Source organism: Miniopterus natalensis, chromosome 7, assembly GCF_054644295.1.
Source record: "Miniopterus natalensis isolate mMinNat1 chromosome 7, mMinNat1.hap1, whole genome shotgun sequence".
Taxonomy (NCBI): Eukaryota; Metazoa; Chordata; class Mammalia; order Chiroptera; family Miniopteridae; genus Miniopterus; species Miniopterus natalensis.
In genome coordinates this window covers 31,293,272-31,315,555 of record NC_142087.1, presented here as the reverse complement: position 1 = coordinate 31,315,555, position 22,284 = coordinate 31,293,272, and the positions used below count along the sequence as shown (strand labels likewise).

At 40.8% G+C, this 22,284-nt stretch overlaps 1 protein-coding gene across 1 annotated transcript in view; it reads right to left on the bottom strand.

Moving 5' to 3' along the window:
* The window catches only part of CCDC102B (coiled-coil domain containing 102B), a 100,397-nt gene that overhangs the window by 11,548 nt on the left and 66,565 nt on the right, over positions 1–22,284 (bottom strand). The window contains exons 6-7 of the mRNA XM_016211996.2: positions 19,352–19,522; positions 7,359–7,462 (exon numbers count right to left, since the gene is read on the bottom strand). Of these exons, the coding sequence (XP_016067482.2) occupies positions 7,359–7,462; positions 19,352–19,522 (275 nt within the window). The remainder of the gene's footprint in view (positions 1–7,358; positions 7,463–19,351; positions 19,523–22,284) is intronic.

Genomic DNA, 22,284 nt, shown 5'->3' with positions numbered 1-22,284 from the left:
TTCATTTCAGTGGTCCCTTTTCATTTTTGTGCGTTTCCGGTTTCCCCAACACTATTTATTGAAGAGACTGTCTTTTCCTCATTACATAGTCTTGGCTTTTGGTTGTAAATTAATTGACCGTGTATATGTGGGTTTATTTCTGGGCTCTCTATCCTGTTCCATTTATCTGTGTGTTGTTTTCTGTCAATACCATGCTGTTTTGATTACTATAGCTTTGTAATACAGTTTAAAGTCAGAGTGTGTGCAACCTCCAGATTTTTTGGCTATTCAGAGTCTTCTTTTATGATTATTTAAAGATTTTAGGGTGTTTTTTTTTCTATTTTTGTGAAAAATGCAACTGGAATTTTGACAGAAGTTGCACTGAATCTATGGTTTGCTTTGGATCATATGGACATTTTAACAATATTATTTTGTCTAATCCATGAGCATAGAATATCTTGTCATTTATTGGTTTATCTCATTTTTTATATTTATTGCACATTGATAATAGTAATGTGTTGGATATGTTGGGCTATATATACTATATTACAGTTAATTTCATCAACTTTTAAAATTTGTTTACATGGCTTACATCTGGCTCACACTATTTCTGTTACCCAGTGCTGTTTGAAAGTTTAATTTTCAATGCTGGAAACTGAGTAAAAGAGAGTGCAGATCAGCTCCTTTTTAGAGAACCCTAAATATTCCCTAGTAATGCAAATCTGCTGATGTAAGCCACTGCAGAAGGCACAGGGCAAGTCTTAGGAATCACAGATTATTCTGCACATTAAACACATTTTCTGTATTTAATTTTAAGATAATTTATTGCACTGTTTTATTATCAATCATTCTGTATTGGCAATGACTGTATTAAATCCCAAGTAACATTTAAATGACCTAAAGCTACTACAGAACATTCTAGACCATAAACCATCAAAGAAATGTGTTGGCAGCGAACTATCTTTGCATAACTTTATAAATTTGTGGCTAGACGAGACTCCAAGTATCGAACATGGATTATAAGATAGTGTAGAAGTTGTCAGGGCCAAGCAGAAAGCCTTTAAAGCACAGGGTCTGAAGTCAATTCTCTTGGCCATGTATCCTGAAGTAGTTCAGAGTCTTTCCTTCCTCCCGAGAGTCCCTGTTGGAACAAGAGGGGAGAATGTGGCAGAAAATGACAGAGAGCGAAGGTAGAAAGAGGAAACCATTCATTTGGTGATTTAAAAGCTGCCACCAAAATGCACACTTTACTGAAATAAAGGGCGAAGAGAAATTAAATTAGGACAGAAAGCAAGGTCGGGATGAATGTGGGGCAGAACCTAGGGAAGGACGACTGAAGCCCAGGTCCTGCTTGAACGGGGAGGGGTCCTGAGCCCCCTACAGAAGCGCTGGGCTCTCTCCAGACCAAAAAATGACACACGATTTTCCGCCGCTGCTGGAATGTTCTCAGAGTCCGCGATGTGTAATAGGTATTTTAATAGGAAGGTGTCAGAGCGTTTCCAATACGACTAACTGCCAAAGTGCCACGGTTCTCATTGCTTGAAAATCAACAGCTGGAACAAATGTTATTCTTATCCCAGGTCCCTGTGACTCACCGTCTCCATTGTCAAGGCAACTGTCATTCCTGCTGTATGGCTGAGCGGGTCAGGTTTTCTCTCTTCCATTTGGACCACGAGGTACGAATTGCACAAAATTTTAGAAAATGAATGTCTTAAAAGGCACGTAATTTGACCTGAATATATGTCTCTTCATAGAAGAAAATTTAAATAGACAAAACAGTTAACGGAAGAAAATGAACAGCAAGGACATTTGATCAAAGAAAAATATGAGAAAAGGAAAGGAAGTCAGAATAAACATTCCAAGGAGACGTGCATTTTGAAATTGCGCGTTTCATTCTGTAGGCATCTCCCACAAGATAAAACGCGGAAAGGCCTTTACGAGGGGGGCACGGGGCAGTGTGAGGAGAGGCCAGGACCAGACAATGATGGAGATGACTGATGTTAGACATAAGACACAGATAGGCAAAAGCCCGTAAAACAGATTTTAAAGTTGTCCTAAATCAGAGTACTAGCAGCAATAGAAATTTAACAAATTGGAAAAGCTCTCTCCTAACTCAGAGGGAAAAAACCTAAAACCTAAATGTTTAAAATGCTTGGAGAGAACATAAGACAAAAGGGAAATAATGGAGACAGAGAGAGACTGTGTGGGGGCAATGGGCACACGATGGATGAGCAGATGACGTTTTCTATTGTATTCTTGAACCCTGTATGGTTTTGCAAACCAATGTCACCCCAATAGATTCAATCAAAGATATGTATGGGCTAAAAAAATACTAATCTGGGTCTAATCCCCACTATGTCAGTTAATAAATATGAGTTGGGATTATGACCCTTATTAGAAGTTTAACATGATATTGTGAAATTCTGAATATTAAGCTGGGAGGAAAGGATAAGAAAGTATTGAGGAGCTGTCCCCTACACACATGCACCTACAAATGGACTTCAGTCACCTGAACAGTGACATCAACTTAGGGATTCAAGACTATGGAAACTGTGGTATGGGCTGACCACTTACGAACATCGAAAATGACTAATCATTGCTTTAAACCTAAAGCATTAACAATCATCCACAAAATTGGGGTAAAATAAAATTTACTTAAAACTATGCATTTTTACCTCCAGCTTATATATTTTTACTTGTGTGCTTCTGGAGGCCAGGAGGGATAAATGCAAGTACAAAGGTGAACAGTTCTTCATCTGGAGATATTTAAGGTGTAACTGTGTTCCTAAGCTGAATTACAGAGATAATTAAGCAATTCAACATTTTAAAAATAACTGAAATGGCCCTTAGGAGAAACTAAGTCCGTCTAAAGCTCCCAAGCAGGTGGAGGGGACGCTGGTTCCCTGTAGCAGGCCCTAGCTCAGCCACCTGTGGATGCCTTAGTGGAAACTGTGTGCCTCGCTGTGGCGTTTAGTCCACACAGGCCCTATGACCCTGAGGATCTGGTGAATTTAAGGGCATGGCGCTGGTTGTCTGCCTGTGTCAGAGTCTCCATGGACGGGAGAGAGACAGAACTTGAGTAGACGGGGTGAGAGCAGCGAGTTTTCTCCCTGCCACTCACCAGCGTAAGAAATCTCCAGTGTTGCCCAGTGGACGTGGCTCAGCAGTTGGGCATCGACCCAGGATCCAGGAGGTCACGGTTCGATTCCTGGTCAGGGCACATGCCCGGTCGGGGATGGGGGCAGGAGGCAGCCGATCAATGACTCTCTCATCATTGACATTTCTCTCTCTTTCCCTCTTCCTTCCTCTCTCTGAAATCAATAAAGATATATTAAAAAAAAAAAAAAAAAAAAGAAATTTCCAGTGTCTCCAACTTAACACAGTGTTACAGCAGAAACGGTCAAGTGTTACATAACCATCTGGTTTTCTACAGCCCAGGGACTCTGATATCTTCAAATGAGTAGCTACTGAGGGGACCAAAGAATCATATCCAAAATGATGGCCCACAGTCCTACTTGGATCAGTAGACAGAATAATCCCATGAGGATGACATCAGAATGTGAAAACTACATTTTATAACTAAAAAAAGTGGCATCATATAATTTTAAATTCAATTGATGGGACCTCTGCTTCAAAATAAGAGAAGATAGATCACTCCAGGCCAAGGCGACTGCAAACAACTGGAACACAAATGGCCGAGCTGCGAAATCATATATTTTTGAAATGTGTAGGTGCAACAGCACTAGCAGGACTAAAACTGCAGAGATGAGAGAACCATTTGGAAGTGAGCTGATGACTGCCAGTCATCTCCTGCGATTTTCCTGCAGATGATGCCAGTTCTGTGATGGCCCGACCCAGGCGCAGGCCGCTGTTGGGGTGGGGCCGGGGGGGAAATGAGCTCCAGGGCCCACAGGGAACTGAAGGACCAACTCAGGACCTGAAGCCAGCTTGCCCACAACACCGATGAGTTCCCAGGCTGTTTGGGAGCCAAAGCTTCGGCAAACAAGAAGAGAGTTTCCCACAATCCCACTAGAAATCATGGCCTAGGAATGAACCCGAGATGGCAGCCTCAGAACGCTGAGATCCCCCAGGACGTTGGCCGATCCTGGGTGAAGCCAGAAGGGCCAGAATAGTAAAGGTCGAAGCCAGCAAACAAGAAAACTGGAACTGGGAAGAAAGAAGAAGAAAACCCACAACAGAATAAAAGTAGATATTTACCTAATATCTTCAAAGAGGTCCAAAAAAGCATGGCAGCTATAAAACATAAAGATGATTCTTAAATAAAACAAGAAAAAGCTTGAGTTCAAATTAAAAGACTAGAATTTTTACCATGAATAATGTTATTTTTTATTAAATTATGAGTAATAGTCTATTAAAAACAGGTAATTAAGCACAAAAGATAAAGACAAGGAATCTAGGAATATTGGAAAATGGAAATTCCAAGATGACGGAGCTGTGCCTAAATAGGAATTCACTTCCAGTTGGTTTATCACGTGATTGTTCATTTGGAATTAATTTACTGAGTAAAAGAAGAAAAAAATGAGCAGTGAAAATTATAGAAGTAAATAAAGATAGGCAATGATTTAGAAATGGATCATGTTAGCAAATAATCATTCCCGAGCTTTGCACTGCATCTGGTGTGATGAACAGAAAGTTGATCCACAGTGTGGGGAGCGGTGCACCCACCAAGGCAAGAATGCCTGGGAGGTTGTCCCCTTCCCCATGCCAATCCCATCTTTGTTCCCAGAAATAAGCTAGGGCCAGGCCAGGACACCGAAGACCTTTGCATTTTGGTATGAAATGTGCACAATATCTCAACCGCCTGATTTAAAATCAGCTAACAGATTTTCTCCCATATACTTTTATTAACCTCTGTCGGGGTCATGTCATGAGACAGGCATTATTAAAAACATGGGAAGAACCAAAGGCAAACTATTTTCTGTATATATTGCTTCACATTTTCCATAAATCTGAGGCACTCTGCAATAAAATATTAAATTTCCCTATTGTAATATCTTTTTTTAGGTTGTTCAATATAAACTATGCTTAAGGTCCCTGATGACTGGTGATGTTGAGCATCTTTTCATGTGTCCATCGGGCATGGGTGTGTCCACTTTGAAGAAATGTCTGTTCAGGTCCTCTGCCCAATTTTCAATCAGAGTGTTTGGTTTTTGTCGGTGTTAAGCTGTATAAGTTCCTTAAGTATTTTGAATATGAGCGCCGTGTCCGACGTATCACTGCGAATATCTTCTTCCAGTCAGCAGTTCATCTTTTCCTTTCGTTGGTTTCCTTCACTGCGCGCAAACATTTGAGTGACGTAGTCCCATTTATTTTTCCTTTTGTTTCCCTTGCTTATGGAGACAGATCCAAAGAGTACTGGCGAAAGGGACGTCAAAGAGTTGACTGCCTGTGTGTTCTAGGAGTTTTATGGTTTCAGGTTTTTCATTTTAGTCTTTAATCAATTTTGAGTTTATACTTTTTTATGATTAAGAAAGTGGTGGTTTCATTTTTTTGCCATGTATCTGTCCGGTTATCCCAACACCATTTAGTGAAGAGACTGTCTTTACCCAATTGTGTATTCTTGCCTCCTTTGTCATAGGTTAATTGACCATATAGATGAGAGTTTATCTGTGGGCTCTCTATTCTGATCCATTGACTTGTCTGTTTTTATGACAGTGCCATGCTGTTTTGATTACTGTAGCCTTATAGTATAGTTTGATATCAGGTAGTGATACTTCCAACCCTGCTCTTTTTTTCTCAATCGCTTTGACTATTCAGGGTCTTTTGTGGTTCCCCTTAATGAGCTTTGGTCTGGAGATGGGTTGTGTGCAAGGAATTGCTACAGAAGGCAAGTCACGTGTTGAGGGTGGATACAGGGGGACTCTTCACCTGTATCTGGGATCTTGGGAGAAAGGTGTCTTTTGTGGCCCCCCACCAACATGCAGCATAGCCACAGAAAAGCAGAGAAACACAGTCAGGCAGGGGGAGCTGCATTTAGCTTCTCAAAGCTGCACTCAGTTCTCAGTTGTGTCCAGCAATAGTAAGCAAATTCACGTTTCATCATCAGAACATAGACTAGGCATTGCCACAGAGAGTTGCAAACACGCTCAGCAGTGCACACCCAGGGGCCAGTGGGAGGCCAGCACTGACCCCTCTCCCCTAGGCCTCCGGTTCCTGTTGGTCAGGCCGGCCTTCAAGTTAGAGAAAGAAACAGAGCCAGTAAGAGAGGCTCAGGGAATGATGACCCTTCTAGAGAGAGATATGCTAATTTCCCATATAAAAGTAAGCTTTATTCACAAATCAGTTAGTAAGTTTTCAGTTTTCCCATTAATTAATGGGGCAGTGTTGAGGAAGATCAGGCATATTTATAGCTGAATTAAATTTTACAAGTTGGCTTCATTTGGAAATAGCTATGTAAGTTTATATAGCGTCTTTTTAAAGTAAATTTCTTTATCTGGAAAACTAAACTTAAATATGAAGCAGTATTAGTATTCTGCACTGTATCAAAAGGTCTTAAGGACATATCCCACTAAGTACAATTTTACACTTGGCTTTGTTCATGCAACTCTAGAGTGAAACCACAGCTTTATTTCAGCCTGATTTACACCTGCTTCTACTGTCCGATGCTGTAGGCTCTCCTGTGGTTTTACTGCAAAATGTCCACCCAGATAAATGTCAAAAGCCCCATTAGTTTCCTAGAGGTGCTTGTTGATTTTCCTAAGCTTCAATCACAGGCAATCACTCACTTCTCTGAGAATATCTGTATAAATTACCTTGTCCTTTCAGCCTCCTTATAATACAGAGCATACTGTTAGACACCGCTGCCCAGGTTTGCTTTGTGTCGAGAATCATACCACGGTCATTGCTACCTCTCCAGGGTGAAGACGTTTCCCCACAACATGTCACCCCCGCCACGTACATAAAAACACATGTGCACGAGTCTGTCAATTACTTAAACCATTACTTTTACTTAATACACTGCTTGTTTTATCAACTTGCATGGTTTACAACTTATTTTTTTCTTGTAGATATTAACATTATTTCTGCTTCTTGTGAAATATATTCTGGAAGCTCCTTCTACCTTTCAGAAATCCTACACCTTTTAGAACTGACGTTGTTTTTGAATATTCAAATTGTCTTTGTCATAACATCCAACATCTATTAGGAAAAATAGAATAAGTGCTAGACACCCATTGATTCAAGTATGGAATGTAAGCTTTTTTCATTAATATTTCTAGTTAATGAAGATAATGTTACTGATATTTAAGAAAAATATGAAAAAAAAAAGATACCAAGATTTTCTTTTCAAAGAAAGATATCAAGAGTTTGTTTTCTAAGGTCCCAATCTTGAGTTGAAAACATTTTGGTGAAATAATTACCGGTTCTGTAAGTGCCTGAGTTCAGCCTCCAAGTTCTCATTGGCTTCTTTCTGTTCATCTAGAGATCTCTGGAGCTTACGGATCTGATTCAGGACATCATCAAGCTGAAAGCAAAGTAGAAAATGCTTGACTCAAAATGATTGATAAAATCCTTTTAAAACAAGCTCTATATTTTTGCATGGCAATTCTTATCATGCATACATTTTTTTGTGTGTTTGCATGAGTATGTGAGAATATGCATTTATTTTTCTATTTTTCAATAATAGAATTAATGCATACATTCAATAATAGAATGAACATCTGCCGGTACCATAGGATATCTTGGAGATGTATACCAGAAGTCTTAACATTCATGTTTTCTTTACTCATTATGTAGTGAAATATCTGAAACATTATATCAGGAACACATATAATCACTTCCTATACATTTTTTTTTAGTATGATCATGAAAAAGTCGAATTGACCGGAATGGTTACTAAAAGTATTATTTAATTATAGTCCATTATGCTGATAGACGAATCTGCAGATATTAAAATGTTTATTTAGCTTTCATAATACAACTTTGTAATTTAAGAAAAAAATCCTTACAACATTGTGAGTAGTGCATAACATTTCTTATGTACAATTATTTTTAAAAATTCTGGTGGTGCCTTCTAGATGTTGATATTTTCTAAATCTGTGCCCAGATTTTATAAAATTTACAATAAGAAATAAATATACTTTTAATCTAATTTTGAGCATGGTTTAAGTGCACTAAAAAGTGCTCAGGGTGTAAATAATGCTTCAGTTGGTCTCAGGCAGGGCTCGGGACTTTTGCGTTTCGCCAGGTTCCCAGCTGCTGCTGCTGGTCCTTGTAACGCACTGTGAGGAGAGGTCAACACAGGCGCCCGGGCCTGAAGATGAAGCTTCCCTTAGGTCCTCCAGTAGGCCTGCTGCTTACCTTTCCCAATCATCACACTAAATTTTAGTAGCCGTTTGATTTCTGTCTCTAGCTCTCACCAGATATCTAAATGATTAATTTTCTAACAGTTACATGATTTCTACATGAACTGTCTTAGTCTTTCTGCACTGGAATGCAAGTCCCATGCTTAAGCGATCTACATTTTATTCATGTATGGATGTCACGTGCTTGGAATAGTGTTTGCATTTTATTGTTGTTGTTGTTTTTAATAAGTGGATGTTGGATAGGCTGAAGCAACAGATGTCTTTCCACTTTTGTTAAAAGATTTTGCCAAGAAAATAGGGCATACTTTTTAAAGTTCTGTATCAGTAGTATCCTAAAACATTTTTTATGTCAGATAAATCCAGTTCAATATTTACTGTGAGTACAAAATAATTGCTCTGTTCCTATTGCTACTCTGGGAAGAGCCCAGGCAGTCTGGCTAAAATCTGAGTGGATTCCCAAAAATTTATGATTCAAAAAAAATATATTGAACCCATATCTATCATCTGACCAAGCTGGCAATATGACAAGTTCCCGGCTACAATTTTATGCCCTGGTAATATGGAGACGATGACCTCAGCTAAAAAGGAGCAGCAATTCCTGGAAAATACTAACTTCTATCATTGGAAAAATAAGGGAAACGACGCCCTGCCGGATGGCCTAGCTGGTTAGAGCGCTGTCCTGCGGCGCCAAGGTTGCGGGTTTGACCCCGGGCAGGGCCCAAACAAGAAGCGGCCAGTGCTGCCTACATGACTGGGACAACAGATCGTGCTTTGTCGCTCCCTTCCTCTTTCTCTAAAATCAATCAATAAACATTTTTTTAAAAAAGAAATATAAAACAAAATGAAATGAAACAAACAAGGCTAGAAAAAGCCTGTTAGATGCTGCAAATAACAGCACGTAAATCCCATTTGGATGTGTGTTACGAATCTGTATCGAAACCTAACGGGAGGCCGTGGAGAATCGGTTTCCAGAGCAGGACCGATTTCCGTCGCGGGCATCGGAGTGGCATTGGAGTGGCATCGGAGTGACATGCTGCGCGCCCGGGGTCCTGGCGAGGCCTCCTGGCCGGCGGGCTGCCATCCTGCTCCAGGGCACCTGGGCGGCGGCCGGAGTGTCCCCTGGGATGTGGCGCAGCGAGTGAGGGGCCGTGGCCCAGGGTCAGGTCCGTGTCCCCTCCCCGGGTCCCCTGGGCCCCGCTCACACTCACGGGCGCAGAGCCTCCACAAGAAGCGAGCGGGCAGACACTTGTAACTGGAGCTGAAACATCCTAAACAGTCCGCTCTTCCCCGGGAAAAGCAGCCAGGCCAACAGGAGCGTGTGACTGAGGCTCCTTGCTCATGGAAGGCGCTGCCTTCTGAGAAACTTGCTAAATGCATAGTTTATGTTATGTGATTCTACTTATTTTTCAGTGTCATAATAATTATGCCTTTAATTATAATATCTTAGACAACTGCATCACTTCAGTCTAGAATATTTCATTGCTTTATCTCTATATAGTGAACTTATTGAAGAATTGGGTGGATAAATGGACACAGGTCCCTTAATAAGTCTAAAAAGTATCGGCACTGCTTTAGAATGTATTAACGCAGACGGTCTTCTACGACTGATATTTATATACACAGCATTCTATTAAAACATCTACTCCAGCTCACGAGCTGCTTTTCTTTTTAAGAACTTAAACCAGCTTCCATCCCTTCAGGGTGGAAGCGAAGCGCTTGACATTCGCCATTGCTGGGGACTCTTAATTTGCGCCCTGAGGGACTAATACTGAGAATTTGTTCCGGGTGCCATGGCAACCGCAGAATCAAAGCACTGATATGTGGCAAATTTGTAGCTGAGCGAATTCTCCAGGGTTCCACTGGATCACGTGGGGCAGCAATATTCCAAGTGTTTATGGAGTGACAACTTGATGAGGAACCTTAAGTGGTGTTAATTTTACCCAAAGTAAAGACAACTATAGAGCATCTCTTCCCATAGAGGAGAACATTTGCTTCGAGAGGTGTGACAAAAAGTTAAGGGTGTTTAATTTGTAACCAGTGTCTCCCAAGGGTTTGGATATGGGTCCTTGTTAAGACTGACTTCAAGTTGCATTAACCCAAGTAACAGGCTGAAGTGTTTGTGCAGAGAATACAATAGCTTGTCTAACATCAAAAGAAGAAAAAAACGTTGTCAAATAATATTAATTTTCATGACAATGACACTTGAATTTGAGCAGATGATATGCACACTTCCCACTCTCCTCTCCGAGAAACTGGAGCGCTAATAAAGACCCAGGAACAAACAATCCTCCCGCCTCTGTTTTATTTTCTGTTAACACACAACAGATGTCTGCTTTTGGAAGGAAGCTTTGGGAGAGCACTGGGCTGTGTGCCTCTTTGCCTTTGGATACTGGAATGAATTCCAGCATCATGAAACTCAATGAAAGAGATGAAATTGCCACTTGTGTCCCAGATTTCAATCTGTTATCACATGTCATGAACCTCCAGGCTTATTTTCCAGCTACTGTTGAATATAGGTATAAAAATCCAGTTATTCCTCATTGTTTCAATCCCCCACCCCCAGAAAAAAGAAAAGAAATTGCAGAAAACCCAGCAAGGATGAAATAAGATTACAAATATAAAATTTTCTTAAAGGAATTTAAACATGAAGGAAAGGGGAGTCAGTACAAATCTACCCTGTTTGACTGATAATGACATGAGCTGGAAATTCTCCCTCAGTGCTCTGTATTCTAGCCACTCAGCCCAGTTGTCAGGACCGTGCCTGTCACACCACAGGCCATCTACCGAGGCAACAGTCTTGTGAGTCAGAGAATTTGCTTCCACAAAACACAGGAAATGGCACTTTTATTAAGAGCCACATGCCTGGCATCCAAAAAACAAACAAACCAAAAACACAAAAAAAACAAATTAGGAACAAATGGAATATTTAAAAAAACAGTAAATACTCTTGGTTAATGGATTACAACTAAGGCTCAAGCTGTTATTAAAACAACAGTTAGATATCCCACATGAGAAAGAAGAATTTTTAAAACTTTTTAAATTTTCTTTCAAAATGAAATTCGCATAAAGGATACGTAGAAAAGAAACAGAAAAGGGTGTTTTATAATTAAGCAGAATCCAAGAAGTAATACAGTAAGAAATACAAGTTATGTGAAAAGAAAAACAGGGATAATTTTGACTGAGTTCTAAATTAAAGAACCAAAGCTTAATTTTTTATAGAGGAAAGGAAGGGCATTATAATCTAATATTCTGGTGGGTTTTTTTTAATTTAGAAGAGAACCCCTAAGTCTCTAAAAAGGACTATAAGAGGGACAATATATGATAAAGAGAAGAAATGTTTTCCTCTACAATACAAATATCTTTCTGGAAGTTAGTTTCCCATGATGACAAACATACGCAGGGACGTTGCCTCCCCTGCACCTTTCCTTCATGGACGAAGACTTCGGTTCATGGCACCTCGAAGCCTTCTGTGGGTTTCTTTCCTGAGACAGAATATAAGTCAAAACAAACCAAATACTTCTTCTGCTTAATAAGATTCAAACAGAAAACCTCATAATAAAATACATAGTCTCCCATTTAAAGAGAAGATGCACCCCCGTCAGTGTATGGGCTTTTGCCTACATAACCTGCAGGTGGTTTGGGGCCATGTTCTCATGGGAGAGTCAAAGAAACAAAGGATTCCATTCAGTGTTTCTAAAACTGGGTCCCTCATTATTTGTTGAGTTATACTTAACTTCCTAAGTTCCAAACTTCTTGCATTTGTCTGCTAGTTAGTTCGTAGCTGGTCCAATTAGCCATATATTTCCAGCTCTCTCTCCACCAAGAAACTCTGATTAATTTCCTCTGAATAATTTTGATTGCTATTATCAGAAATAACCAGCATGTACAGCAGTAGCTGAATTGCTTAATATAAGAGAAAAAAAGGGGTATGTTAAGATAAGTGTTTAAAATATAATAAAAATATTTACATTTTATTTTACATATTTCCTAGTAAAAAATAAGTTTATGAACAGAGAAAAGATAATGTCTTGAGCAAGGCTGGCAGTCATGAGGGTTGGCAATAGGGGTCATATTTGTGAGATAGCAGGACAATAGGACTTAAAGAATGTGAGGACCGATTTTCTATGGAGTGGGGAAGGAAGAGAGGAGTCAAAAGTCACTCGCCTATTTTGCCTGAGCAGTGGAATAACTAGAGGAGCAGGTTTAAGATATGAATTTGAGAGTTATCACTATAGAGATGTCATCTAAAGCCATGAGGTTAAAGAGATGACCTTGGGGTGAGTGTGGCACAGATAAGTGAAGGGGCAGCTTTAGAGACTCACACATGTAGAATTGGAGACATGAAGAGAGATCAACAAGCTTGAGATCGAGAGTACAGCAGAGGGTGAAATCCAAGAAACGCTGTTTTCTAGAGGCCTGGTGAGCAAACTACTTTAAGAATGGAACATACAGGCTGTGTCAACTTACTGTCATATGCTGAGAAAGGTGAAGGTGGAGAGCAGGCCACGCGTTTTAAAAGTATGGAGAACACTGGTGACGTTGACAGTTTTTCTTGTGGGGTAGAGGCGGTGGTCAGAATATCACTGGCGTGGTTAGAGAGTGAAGGTTATGAAACCAAGAACCAGATACATCCCTTTCAAGGTGGTTTGTTGCAAAGGAGGGAGTAGAATTTTGTAGTAGCAGCGATGGAACGTGTGGTTAAAGGAGGGTGGTTTACTTTAAACATGTATAAAATCTTTAAATATGCACGTGTGTGTGCACGCAGATGTACAGGTTTCCCCGCTATGGGAAAGTGGATCTTTCCTGTGAAACCTTTCGTAATCAGAAATGGCATGAGGCGGAGCAGCCCTGCGCCCTAGGGAAGGCCCACAGGAGCCCTGCAGTGCCTTCGCTTTCCAGGGGAGTCCTCCCACGAAAGACCTGCCTTAGTGCCTGTTCTCGCCCCCCAAAGGAAATCCAAGAAGGCAAAGCTGAATGTGAGCAGAGGAGAAGCTGACAAGACAGTGGCCTAAACCTTTCCAGAGGCCTTCAAGCTTCTTGGTTTCCCTTGGCTCCTACCTCGGGCACGTTTGCCACACACACACAGCTCACACGAATCTCAGCTGGGAGCGTGGCACGGGTGATGGGCTCGGCCTGGTACCGAGTCCTGAGGCAGTGCAGACATGCTGGACCATGGAGGGGCTGGTGACGTGCAGAGAGCGAGACTGTGACGAACGACTGCAGGAGGGTAACCTTCAAATCATGCACGGAAAGGGGAGTGAAAGTCCTAGAATGACTTCCATTAGAAATATATCAAAACCGGGTTGCTGGACTGCTGTTCCTGCTGTGGTCCTATGGTGTCTTCACGGTAGAGACACTGAGACGGCCCTAAGGAACGCTGTCGCCGCTAGAGGCGCAGACAGAGCAGGCCCCTGCCCATCTACTCCAGGTGGGGTGTCAGACGGTAAATAATGGGAACAAACACATGACTGCAAACACCCTGAAGCACTGGAAGGAAAAGAAACATGGCAAACTGTGGCTGGACACCCTGGGAATACCACTATCTTGACATTTAGTTACATTTAACTACATATGCTTACCTTTGAAAATCCCCTGCTACGCTAAAAACCTCCTCTTGGGAGGAACCCAAGAATATTTTGACATCTCACATCGAGGTTAGGAACTGATAAATATTAAATGAACCGGGCTGCTCTTTACAGTTCAGTTCAGATCCCGGGTCTGGGAGAATGCCTGTGTCCCCGTGTGAACCTGCAGCTGGCCTCTTTCCTTGCTATTTCTTTTTAATCTTACCTGAAACACCACATCTTTTTCATAGATAAATGTGAATTTTGGTCTGTCACCATCCTCACAATCTTAAAATTAGCAGGATGTAAATTAATGAGATTTTACCAAAATACATTTTAGGTCTAGGAAAGGATTTCTGTGTCCTTCCAAAGAACGAGTTGTTTAGAAATCAGCTGTTAATTTAGAGAATTAATGTTCTGTGGGTTTAAACAAAATGTCTCTCACATTCATCATTGCCAGTGACATCAGACTTTTGAAAAGATTCACCTTTTTGACACCAGACTGTATTAAAATGTGAGGCCAGGATGAGCTAAACTGCAGTAATAAGGTGATAATTGCTGACGGTAAAGCCACACTGACAATGTATTTAGCAAAACACTAACAGTTTGGCTGTGAACTTACAACGCCCAATAGTACCATATTCTTTCCATGGGCTTAAGTGGTTTTTCACCTCTTGAATTTCTATCAAATGTAGAAGACTTATTAATTTTGTGTGTTACAATTCTAACAGGTACTAATGACAATGGAATAGGAGCCTTTTTTCAACAGCTAGCCATTTTATTTATGCTCTCCTGGTAAAACCTGTTATCACAAATATGTGTGTTCGGTGGGCACCAACGTCATGAATTAGACTCAGTGGTGGCTGCCGCCTTTTCTCATTAGACCAGTGGTTCTGACATTTGACTAGACTTTAGAATCATTTGAAAAACTTTTAAAAACCACTCATGCATGGGCCCCACCCATAACAATGGACTCAGACTCTAGGTGAGACTAGAATGTGTTTTTTAAATCTTCCGAAGTGTTTGTTTCTAGGGTGCAGGCAGGTTAGAAAATCATTGCATTAGACTTTAACCCTTACACTGGGGATATATTTTGCCTATCTCTAAAAACTTATATCTAGAATTGCACTGAGCACCTAGATCAATAAATGTTAGTTTGAGGAAGAAATCTATGAACTACTCAAAGCATGAACATCCTCTTAAAAGTTCTAAGGCAAGGAGAAGAGTCACCTACCTTTATTTTGCAATTACTACAAGCTAACTCTCATCCGCTGCAGCATGAATTGTGAATTAGAGGCAGCTCCAGGCTGGGCCCTCCTTTACCCCAGACTTACATTTCTTTTCACACAAAATGCTCACTGACTATTTGAAAGCCCTTTCCTTTATGGAAGCTATTACTGAAAAATAGAGAAAAGTCAAGAGTAAGTACTGAGTTATACTAAGGGGAAAGAGTTTAGCTAAAGGGAACATTTGAAATTAAAAGTAAATCCAATCAGTAACTTAGCAAATTGAGTGATTTTATAAATAAGTATTTTGAGGATTAACATACTTTTGCATCAGTTAAGATGAAGTTGAGAGTTTGCATTTGATAGCATCAACATTTCTGCAACCTGACCTATCACTGAGGAGCATAGGGAATTGGTAAGACTCCCTGTAAGAATAGCCAAATTATTTCCTATCTTTTAGCCAAAGAATTCCACTTACAAAACTTTTTTTTTTTCCGATGGGAAAAAATAGTCTATACATAAAAGTAGTCATAGTAGAGTTATGTTGGGAAAAGAAAATCCAAATGATTTTCAATAAGGGAAGATTGATTAAATAAACTTATATCTAAGGAAACAAATATTATACCAACTATGAAACCACATAGCAACATAAAAACTGCTTATGGTAATTGGTAAAATGGAGCGTATGATTTGCAAGCAATGACTGCAAACATGCATAAAATGGCCTGGTGTTTGAAGTCATATACTGAAGTAATATGACACTGTGGGGGGTGATCGTTAAATTTTCCCTTCACTTTTCCTTCTTATGTGATATCGCTTTACGAAATTGAAAAGCTTCTTTAGCAGACCTTATCTCATGTTGTCTTTTAGCCGTCCGGCTACTAGTTCCGCAGCGCAGAGCCCGTGTCTTAGTAACCGGTTATATTATACACCTTGCTCCTTACATGCAAGAGGCATAAAGTTGTGAGTTCAGTTTGCAGCCGTTCAGTCTCTAATAGCTTTGCTTACTGTGTTATCTTTTCATTCATTAGCCTGTTCCGTCCACCATATTTATTGAAGTGGTCAGTTATTTTGGTATTTTAATGTGGATATGTCCATGATGGGTCCTGCTCTATGGGAATTAAGTTCCAGTTAAATTCTGCCATTATGTAATGTAATACAGATTCCCAGAAGGACTTCAATGAAATGGTGAGAAAATAATTTGTTCTAACAAATGTACATAAAATTAAGTTTTAAAACATAATTTGCTTAAAGAAAAGCAACTCATCTAAATAAGAATTTAAAAAATTTGCTTCTTTAATCAAAACCTCAGTTTTCTCTTCTGGCCCCCAAATATCTATTTTTTCTACAGTATAGAGGATTAGTATCTCATTTTCATGTATTTAAAATCTGTCGACTTGAGGGAGTTAGAAACTTTGTATTTGCAAGTTGTAATTAAACATTAATTGTAATTAATTGCAATTTGAAGAATTTGCTACTATGCAATTAAAAAGCTCAGCAGAATTTTCTTTGCTTCTCAAGGATGAGTCAAATTGCAGAAATGCTGATTGCTATCTAATCCAAAATCTTATTTCCTTGAAGAATATTTCATTCCCAGCCACTCAAAACAGGGATGGCCTTTATCAGAGAAAATCTGAAGATCTGACAACTACAATCAAGTAATCCAGATTTCAAAACCTATACGAGTTAATAGTGCTTTGGCTCAGTCCTTTCTAGTGATCAACTGATTGGATGTAAAGGTGAAGAGCATTGAAATATTTTGTGTTGAATGAACATTTCTATGCATCTATTTCTAGGCATCAAATATGAAATCTATCCAAATACTTCTCCATATAGGACTATGGTTCTAAACAATTCTCCTGGAAAGCAGCACAGATTTTATTTGCCAAATAAATCACAGGACCATGCCCACCATTCATTCTTGGGACTAGATTCCTCCCACAGAGAAGGGCTGTGAATTTTAAAACACATACATGCACACACACATACTCACTCACATACACTATAATGTAGCACATCCTCTTGGTTACAAATTATGTGTTTTCCTCCTACTTCATTAAATAATTTTTACCCTTTCCACAAGAAAAATTACCCAAGCAATCTTCCAATCACAGCATTGGCCTCAAAGTCAAAGATCGAATGATAATATTTATATCAGATCTCAATATGTCCTCTCTTATTCCAATATGTACTTCTCTTACACCCACATAGAAGGGATTAAAAAATCAAAATAACAATGACATTTTCCACAGAACTAGAAAAAATAATCCCAAAACTTACATGGAACCACAAAAGACCCCAAGTAGCCACAGCAATCTTTAAAAAGAAGAAAAAGTTGGAGGTATCATGCTACTTGATATCAAACTATATTACAAGACCATAGTAATCAAAACTGCATGGCGCTGCTATAAAAACAGACACGTAGATCAATGGAACAATATAGAGAGCCCAGAAATAAACCCATGACTCTATTGTCAATTAATCTATGACAAAGGAGGCAAGAATATACAATGGAGTAAAGACAGTCTCTTCAATAAATGGTGCTGGGAAAACAGGACTGATACCACAGCCATTTTTTAAAATTACATGATTAGACTGCTGACTCAGCTCTTTGGGAACCAATGCTTCATTAGCCCTTGAACCCTAGATAATTTTATCATTTCCTGGCCAATGGTTCAGTCCTAAGCAATTTTTAAAACCTATATTGACAAACACAGGTTTATTTATCACCGTGTCCAACAACTACTTGCATATTAAAACCATTCACAGGAATAATGGTCGTGATAATATAAAAACCTAAAATCATTCTCTTGATCCATACTTGTCTTCTGACTTGCTGGTCCGCAGTCCAGCCCACTACACATGCACACAATTAAAAAGTACCTCTATATCTCCATAAAAGAACCACCAAAAAGTTAGTGCCAGTAAGAGCAGGGGACAATGTAGGAGCCTCGCGGGCAAATCGTTCTGTTTTCATATCATGTTCTTAAGGAAGAAAATCGAGTTTGCTTGACTGGAATGCTTTTTGTTAAAAATGAACCCTCCAAATGTGGAATGTGTCTGTTATTTAATTATCCCGTGGAATAGTAATTCAGGTTTATATTTTAAATTTCCAGCTGGTTGGCATTATCTTGAGACAGTCTTTCTAACCGGGGAACTAATGGGTTGGCTTGTTTGCCTCAGGAGCAGGTGCAGGGACTCAAACACCTGAAGCGACTGCTGCTGTGCGGTGACGGTCTCACAGTCACACTGACAGTCAGGACTGTGTTTCACTCAAACACATCTTTCTTTGCTGTTTGTAATCGCAGCTGAAATCACCTACCTATTGCAGGTGGGCTTTGCGGACATCACGCTGAGGCCTCTTAAATGTTCCATCAACCATTAGTGAGTTGACCTTACACAAGACGGCATGTTCTTTTACACACCAGAGAGCACTGGACAGAATATGTGTCCTAATATGTCTCTAATATATAATCATGAAAAATACAGCATTTCTCTGGTATATAGGCTGAAAGCTTAAAACTTAAAACACAAGGCCTTGGGGATACTGTGCCCATAAACACACACACACACACACACACACACACACACACACACACACACACGACCATGCTGAAACATATTTGAATTGTTAAAATCAAACCAAAGGAACACAAACCTTGAAGGTTCCCCGAGCAGACGGAACCAGTGTCATCATATAGGCTCAGCCTGATTTAGCTCATTCTGCGAGACCAGCTTAGCCTTGGGCACGTCTTGCTTATGCCTCCGGAAATCCTGGGCAGAACTCAACCGCTTCCCAAGGTCAATGGGAGGTGACCACTGAAAACTCCCACAGTGTCCCTGGTCCCCAGAGAACACAGCCCCTGCCTGCTCCCTCCCTCTGCCAGGGGCTTGAGGACAATTCGCACCCGAGCCTCACCCGCGCTTGGGTTCGCAGGCTCCTGCTGTGCAAACTGTCTCCTTGGCGTGAGCAGTGAGCATGCCTGGGCCCTGCCTCGGGGGCTCACTGCTTCCCCCCGGTTCTTTGTGAGACTCACAGAGAGGGCCTGGCACATGCATGCGAACCCCGAGAGCACCAGAGACCAGCTCGCGGGCCAGGAAATGTTTCCTTTCCTCGCAGTTGCCTCTTTCAGTTGATTCTGGTGTTAAGCATAAAGATTTTTATCCCGATTAAGGCCCCCTGTTAGTGCGGGAGAAGCCTTTCTCTGTGCTCGGAAGAGCCCCTGCGAGCCCTCGGGCCCGCGTGGACTCAGGGTACCTGGCCTTCCTTCTGGACGAGCCTCTGCTTCAGGTCCCCCACGCGGAGTCGCAGGCGCGTCACCTCGGCCGCGCTCTGGGCCGCGCGGTGGGTGGCCAGGGTCAGCTCGGCGCTTTTCGCCTGGTGGTGGCCGCGGAGCCGACGGTAGGCCTGCTGAAGGTCCAACAGCTCCTTCCAAAAGAAAACAGGGAGCCCGCTGTTTATAATTGGACAAGGGGAGCGGCATTTCAGGGAGAATCCACCTCTCCCTCTGGCCTCTGCGGCCCTGCCATTAAACGCTGTGATTAACACAACCGTCAACGGAGATGGGTGTGCGGGTGACTCAAGTGGCCGCGAGGACGCAGCTCTTTATGTGCCTGAGTGAATGACCCGTTTCCCAGGTGACGCAAATTTAAGTTTTAAGTATGCTTTCCAAAGGAGGAAATCACATATCTGTAAGGGCAGAATAAAATATAATAAAAGTAGGTGCAAGGAGAGATGTTCATCTGCTAATTCAGCAGAAGTATTCAAAGTTAGCAGATGCTCTGCGTTTAATGATTTTTCTAAGAAATGGGACTTGTGCTGCTGTGGTCATGCTATTCCAGGCACCATCCTGGAAGGACGTGCTTGTGGCTCAGAGACCTGAGCAAGAGGCCGGGTTGGGAAGAAACAGTGAGTTTATCAGGAAGCGATCGGACCTCTGATCCACCTTGTTATAATTTAACACCACACAAGGCGTGAATTAACAAGTTACATTAATTGGCCTCAGTTTAATGCTGCCTCTCATTTTTAGTTTTAAAATTTTCTGTGCAAATTAACTATAGTGTCATTGTAGAAAACCTCTAGTTCCTCATAATGTTAAAATACTTAAGAAAATCCAAGGATATTTCTTTAAATTCCTAAAATATGCAAATCAAAACCACAATGAGATATCACTTCACATCTGTTAGAATGACTATTATCAAAAAGACCAGAAATAAGTGTTGTCAAGGGTATGGAGAAAAGGGAACCCTTGGGCACTGTTGGTGGGAATGTAAATTGGTGCAGCCACTGTGGGAAACAGTGTGGGCATGCCTCAAAAAATTAAAATTAGAACTACCAATTGACCCAGCAATCCCACTTCTGGGTATTTACCCTAAGGAAATTAATACACGATCTCAAAAAGATATCTGCAGCCCGTGTTCACTGCAGCATTATTTACAATAACCAAGACATGGAAACAGCCTGAGTGTTCACTGGTGGATGAATGAATAAGGCAAATTTGGAATATATAAAATGGAAAATTATTTAGCCATAAAAGGAAGGGCATCCTACCATTTGCGACGACATGGATGGACTTTGAGGGCCTTGCGCTAAGCGAGATAACTGACCGAGAGGAAGACGAATACTGTGTGATCTCACGTATATGTGGAATCTAAAAACAAAAAACACCTCATATGTTCAGAGGACAGACTGGTGATTGCGGTGGGGGAAAGAGAGGTAAAATGGGTCAACATGGTCAAAGCTACAAACTTCCAGCTATAAAATCAGTAAGTCCTGAGGGAATGAAGTACAGCATGGTAACTATCATCAATCATACTCCACTGCATGTTGAAAATTGCCAAGACAGTAGATCTTAAAACTTTCCATCACAAGAAAATGAATTTTAACTGTGTGCCGATGGATGTTAACTAGATTTATTGTGGTGATCATCTTGCAAAAGATATAAATATGGAATCATTATGTTGTACACCTGAAACTAATATAATGTTATATGTCAATTACATCTCAATTAAAAAGAAGGCTGAGTGTAGAGGGTTGATGGCCTGGTCCACAGGGAAATAAGATTAGACCAGTTAGGAGGCAACTGCAATGAGTCAGGTCAAAGACAACGAAACCAGCAGTGGGGATGAGAGAGGGACAGGCACAGCTATTAAGGGGTAGGAACCCACAGAATGCCCTCGTTCGTGGGGTGAGGGGGGTGGGAAAAGGCATGTAGCTGAGGGCAAGTCCCTTATTTTTGCTCCCGCACTGACGGGGGTGCCCTCCACCACCTGAGGACACAGAGGAGCAGGTGGGAAGGGAGGAGAGACATTCAGTTTTGGGAAAACAGATTAGACACCAGGGATGTGCCCAGTAAGAAGCTGAATGTACTCGTCTATACTGGGGGGGGCAGAATGAGAAACGTGTAAGGACTCTGATTAGAGGTGAAGTCTGTAGTTTATGGTGTAAAAGGGGGAAAAATTCCACTGAGAAGTAAAAAGAGCTGAAGTCACAGTCCCAAGATTACCAACCTTAGAGGAAGCGGAGGCGAGAAAAGAACCCGCACTGTGTAAAGGGAGGGCTGCTCCAGAGACACGAGAAAGGATCAGTCGAGTATTGGAATGAAACGTAAGGAATTCAAGGAGCTGGAAAATAATAAACTCAAGAAAGAGAGAATGATTGACAGTATGAAATGTGTAAGGGAAGTAAAATGGATTGAAATATATTTATTACATTGAACACTTAGATCACTGTTGACCTCAGCAAAACATTTCAGTGGTTGCGCAGGTACCGTGGCCGGCTTATTTTAATACATTTTAGTGGTAGAAACACAGCAAACAGTGGTGTGAAGTATTTGTGTTTTATTTTAGCAAAGTCTGAATGGAAATTGAACATATGTAAAAAGTATACAGTCCTTCAGCTTATGCGTCAGTGTGTACCCCTCTGAATTTAAAGATCTAAAGCTATGCAGCTGAATTACATAAATATAATTCACAAGCCTTCATAAGTGTGTGTGAATATTAATAGTGGAGCTTCTTATAAAATAATCACAGACAACGTGCTTGTATACAGATATTTTTGATAGGAGAATATTCGTCTCTCAAATAGATTGACTCCCTAATGATGTGAAGAATGGGAGGCGGGCTTTAAATTTCGCGTGTGGCTCATGAATTCATGCATCAGTGTGCGCTCCTGTGGGTAAGGATATTGCT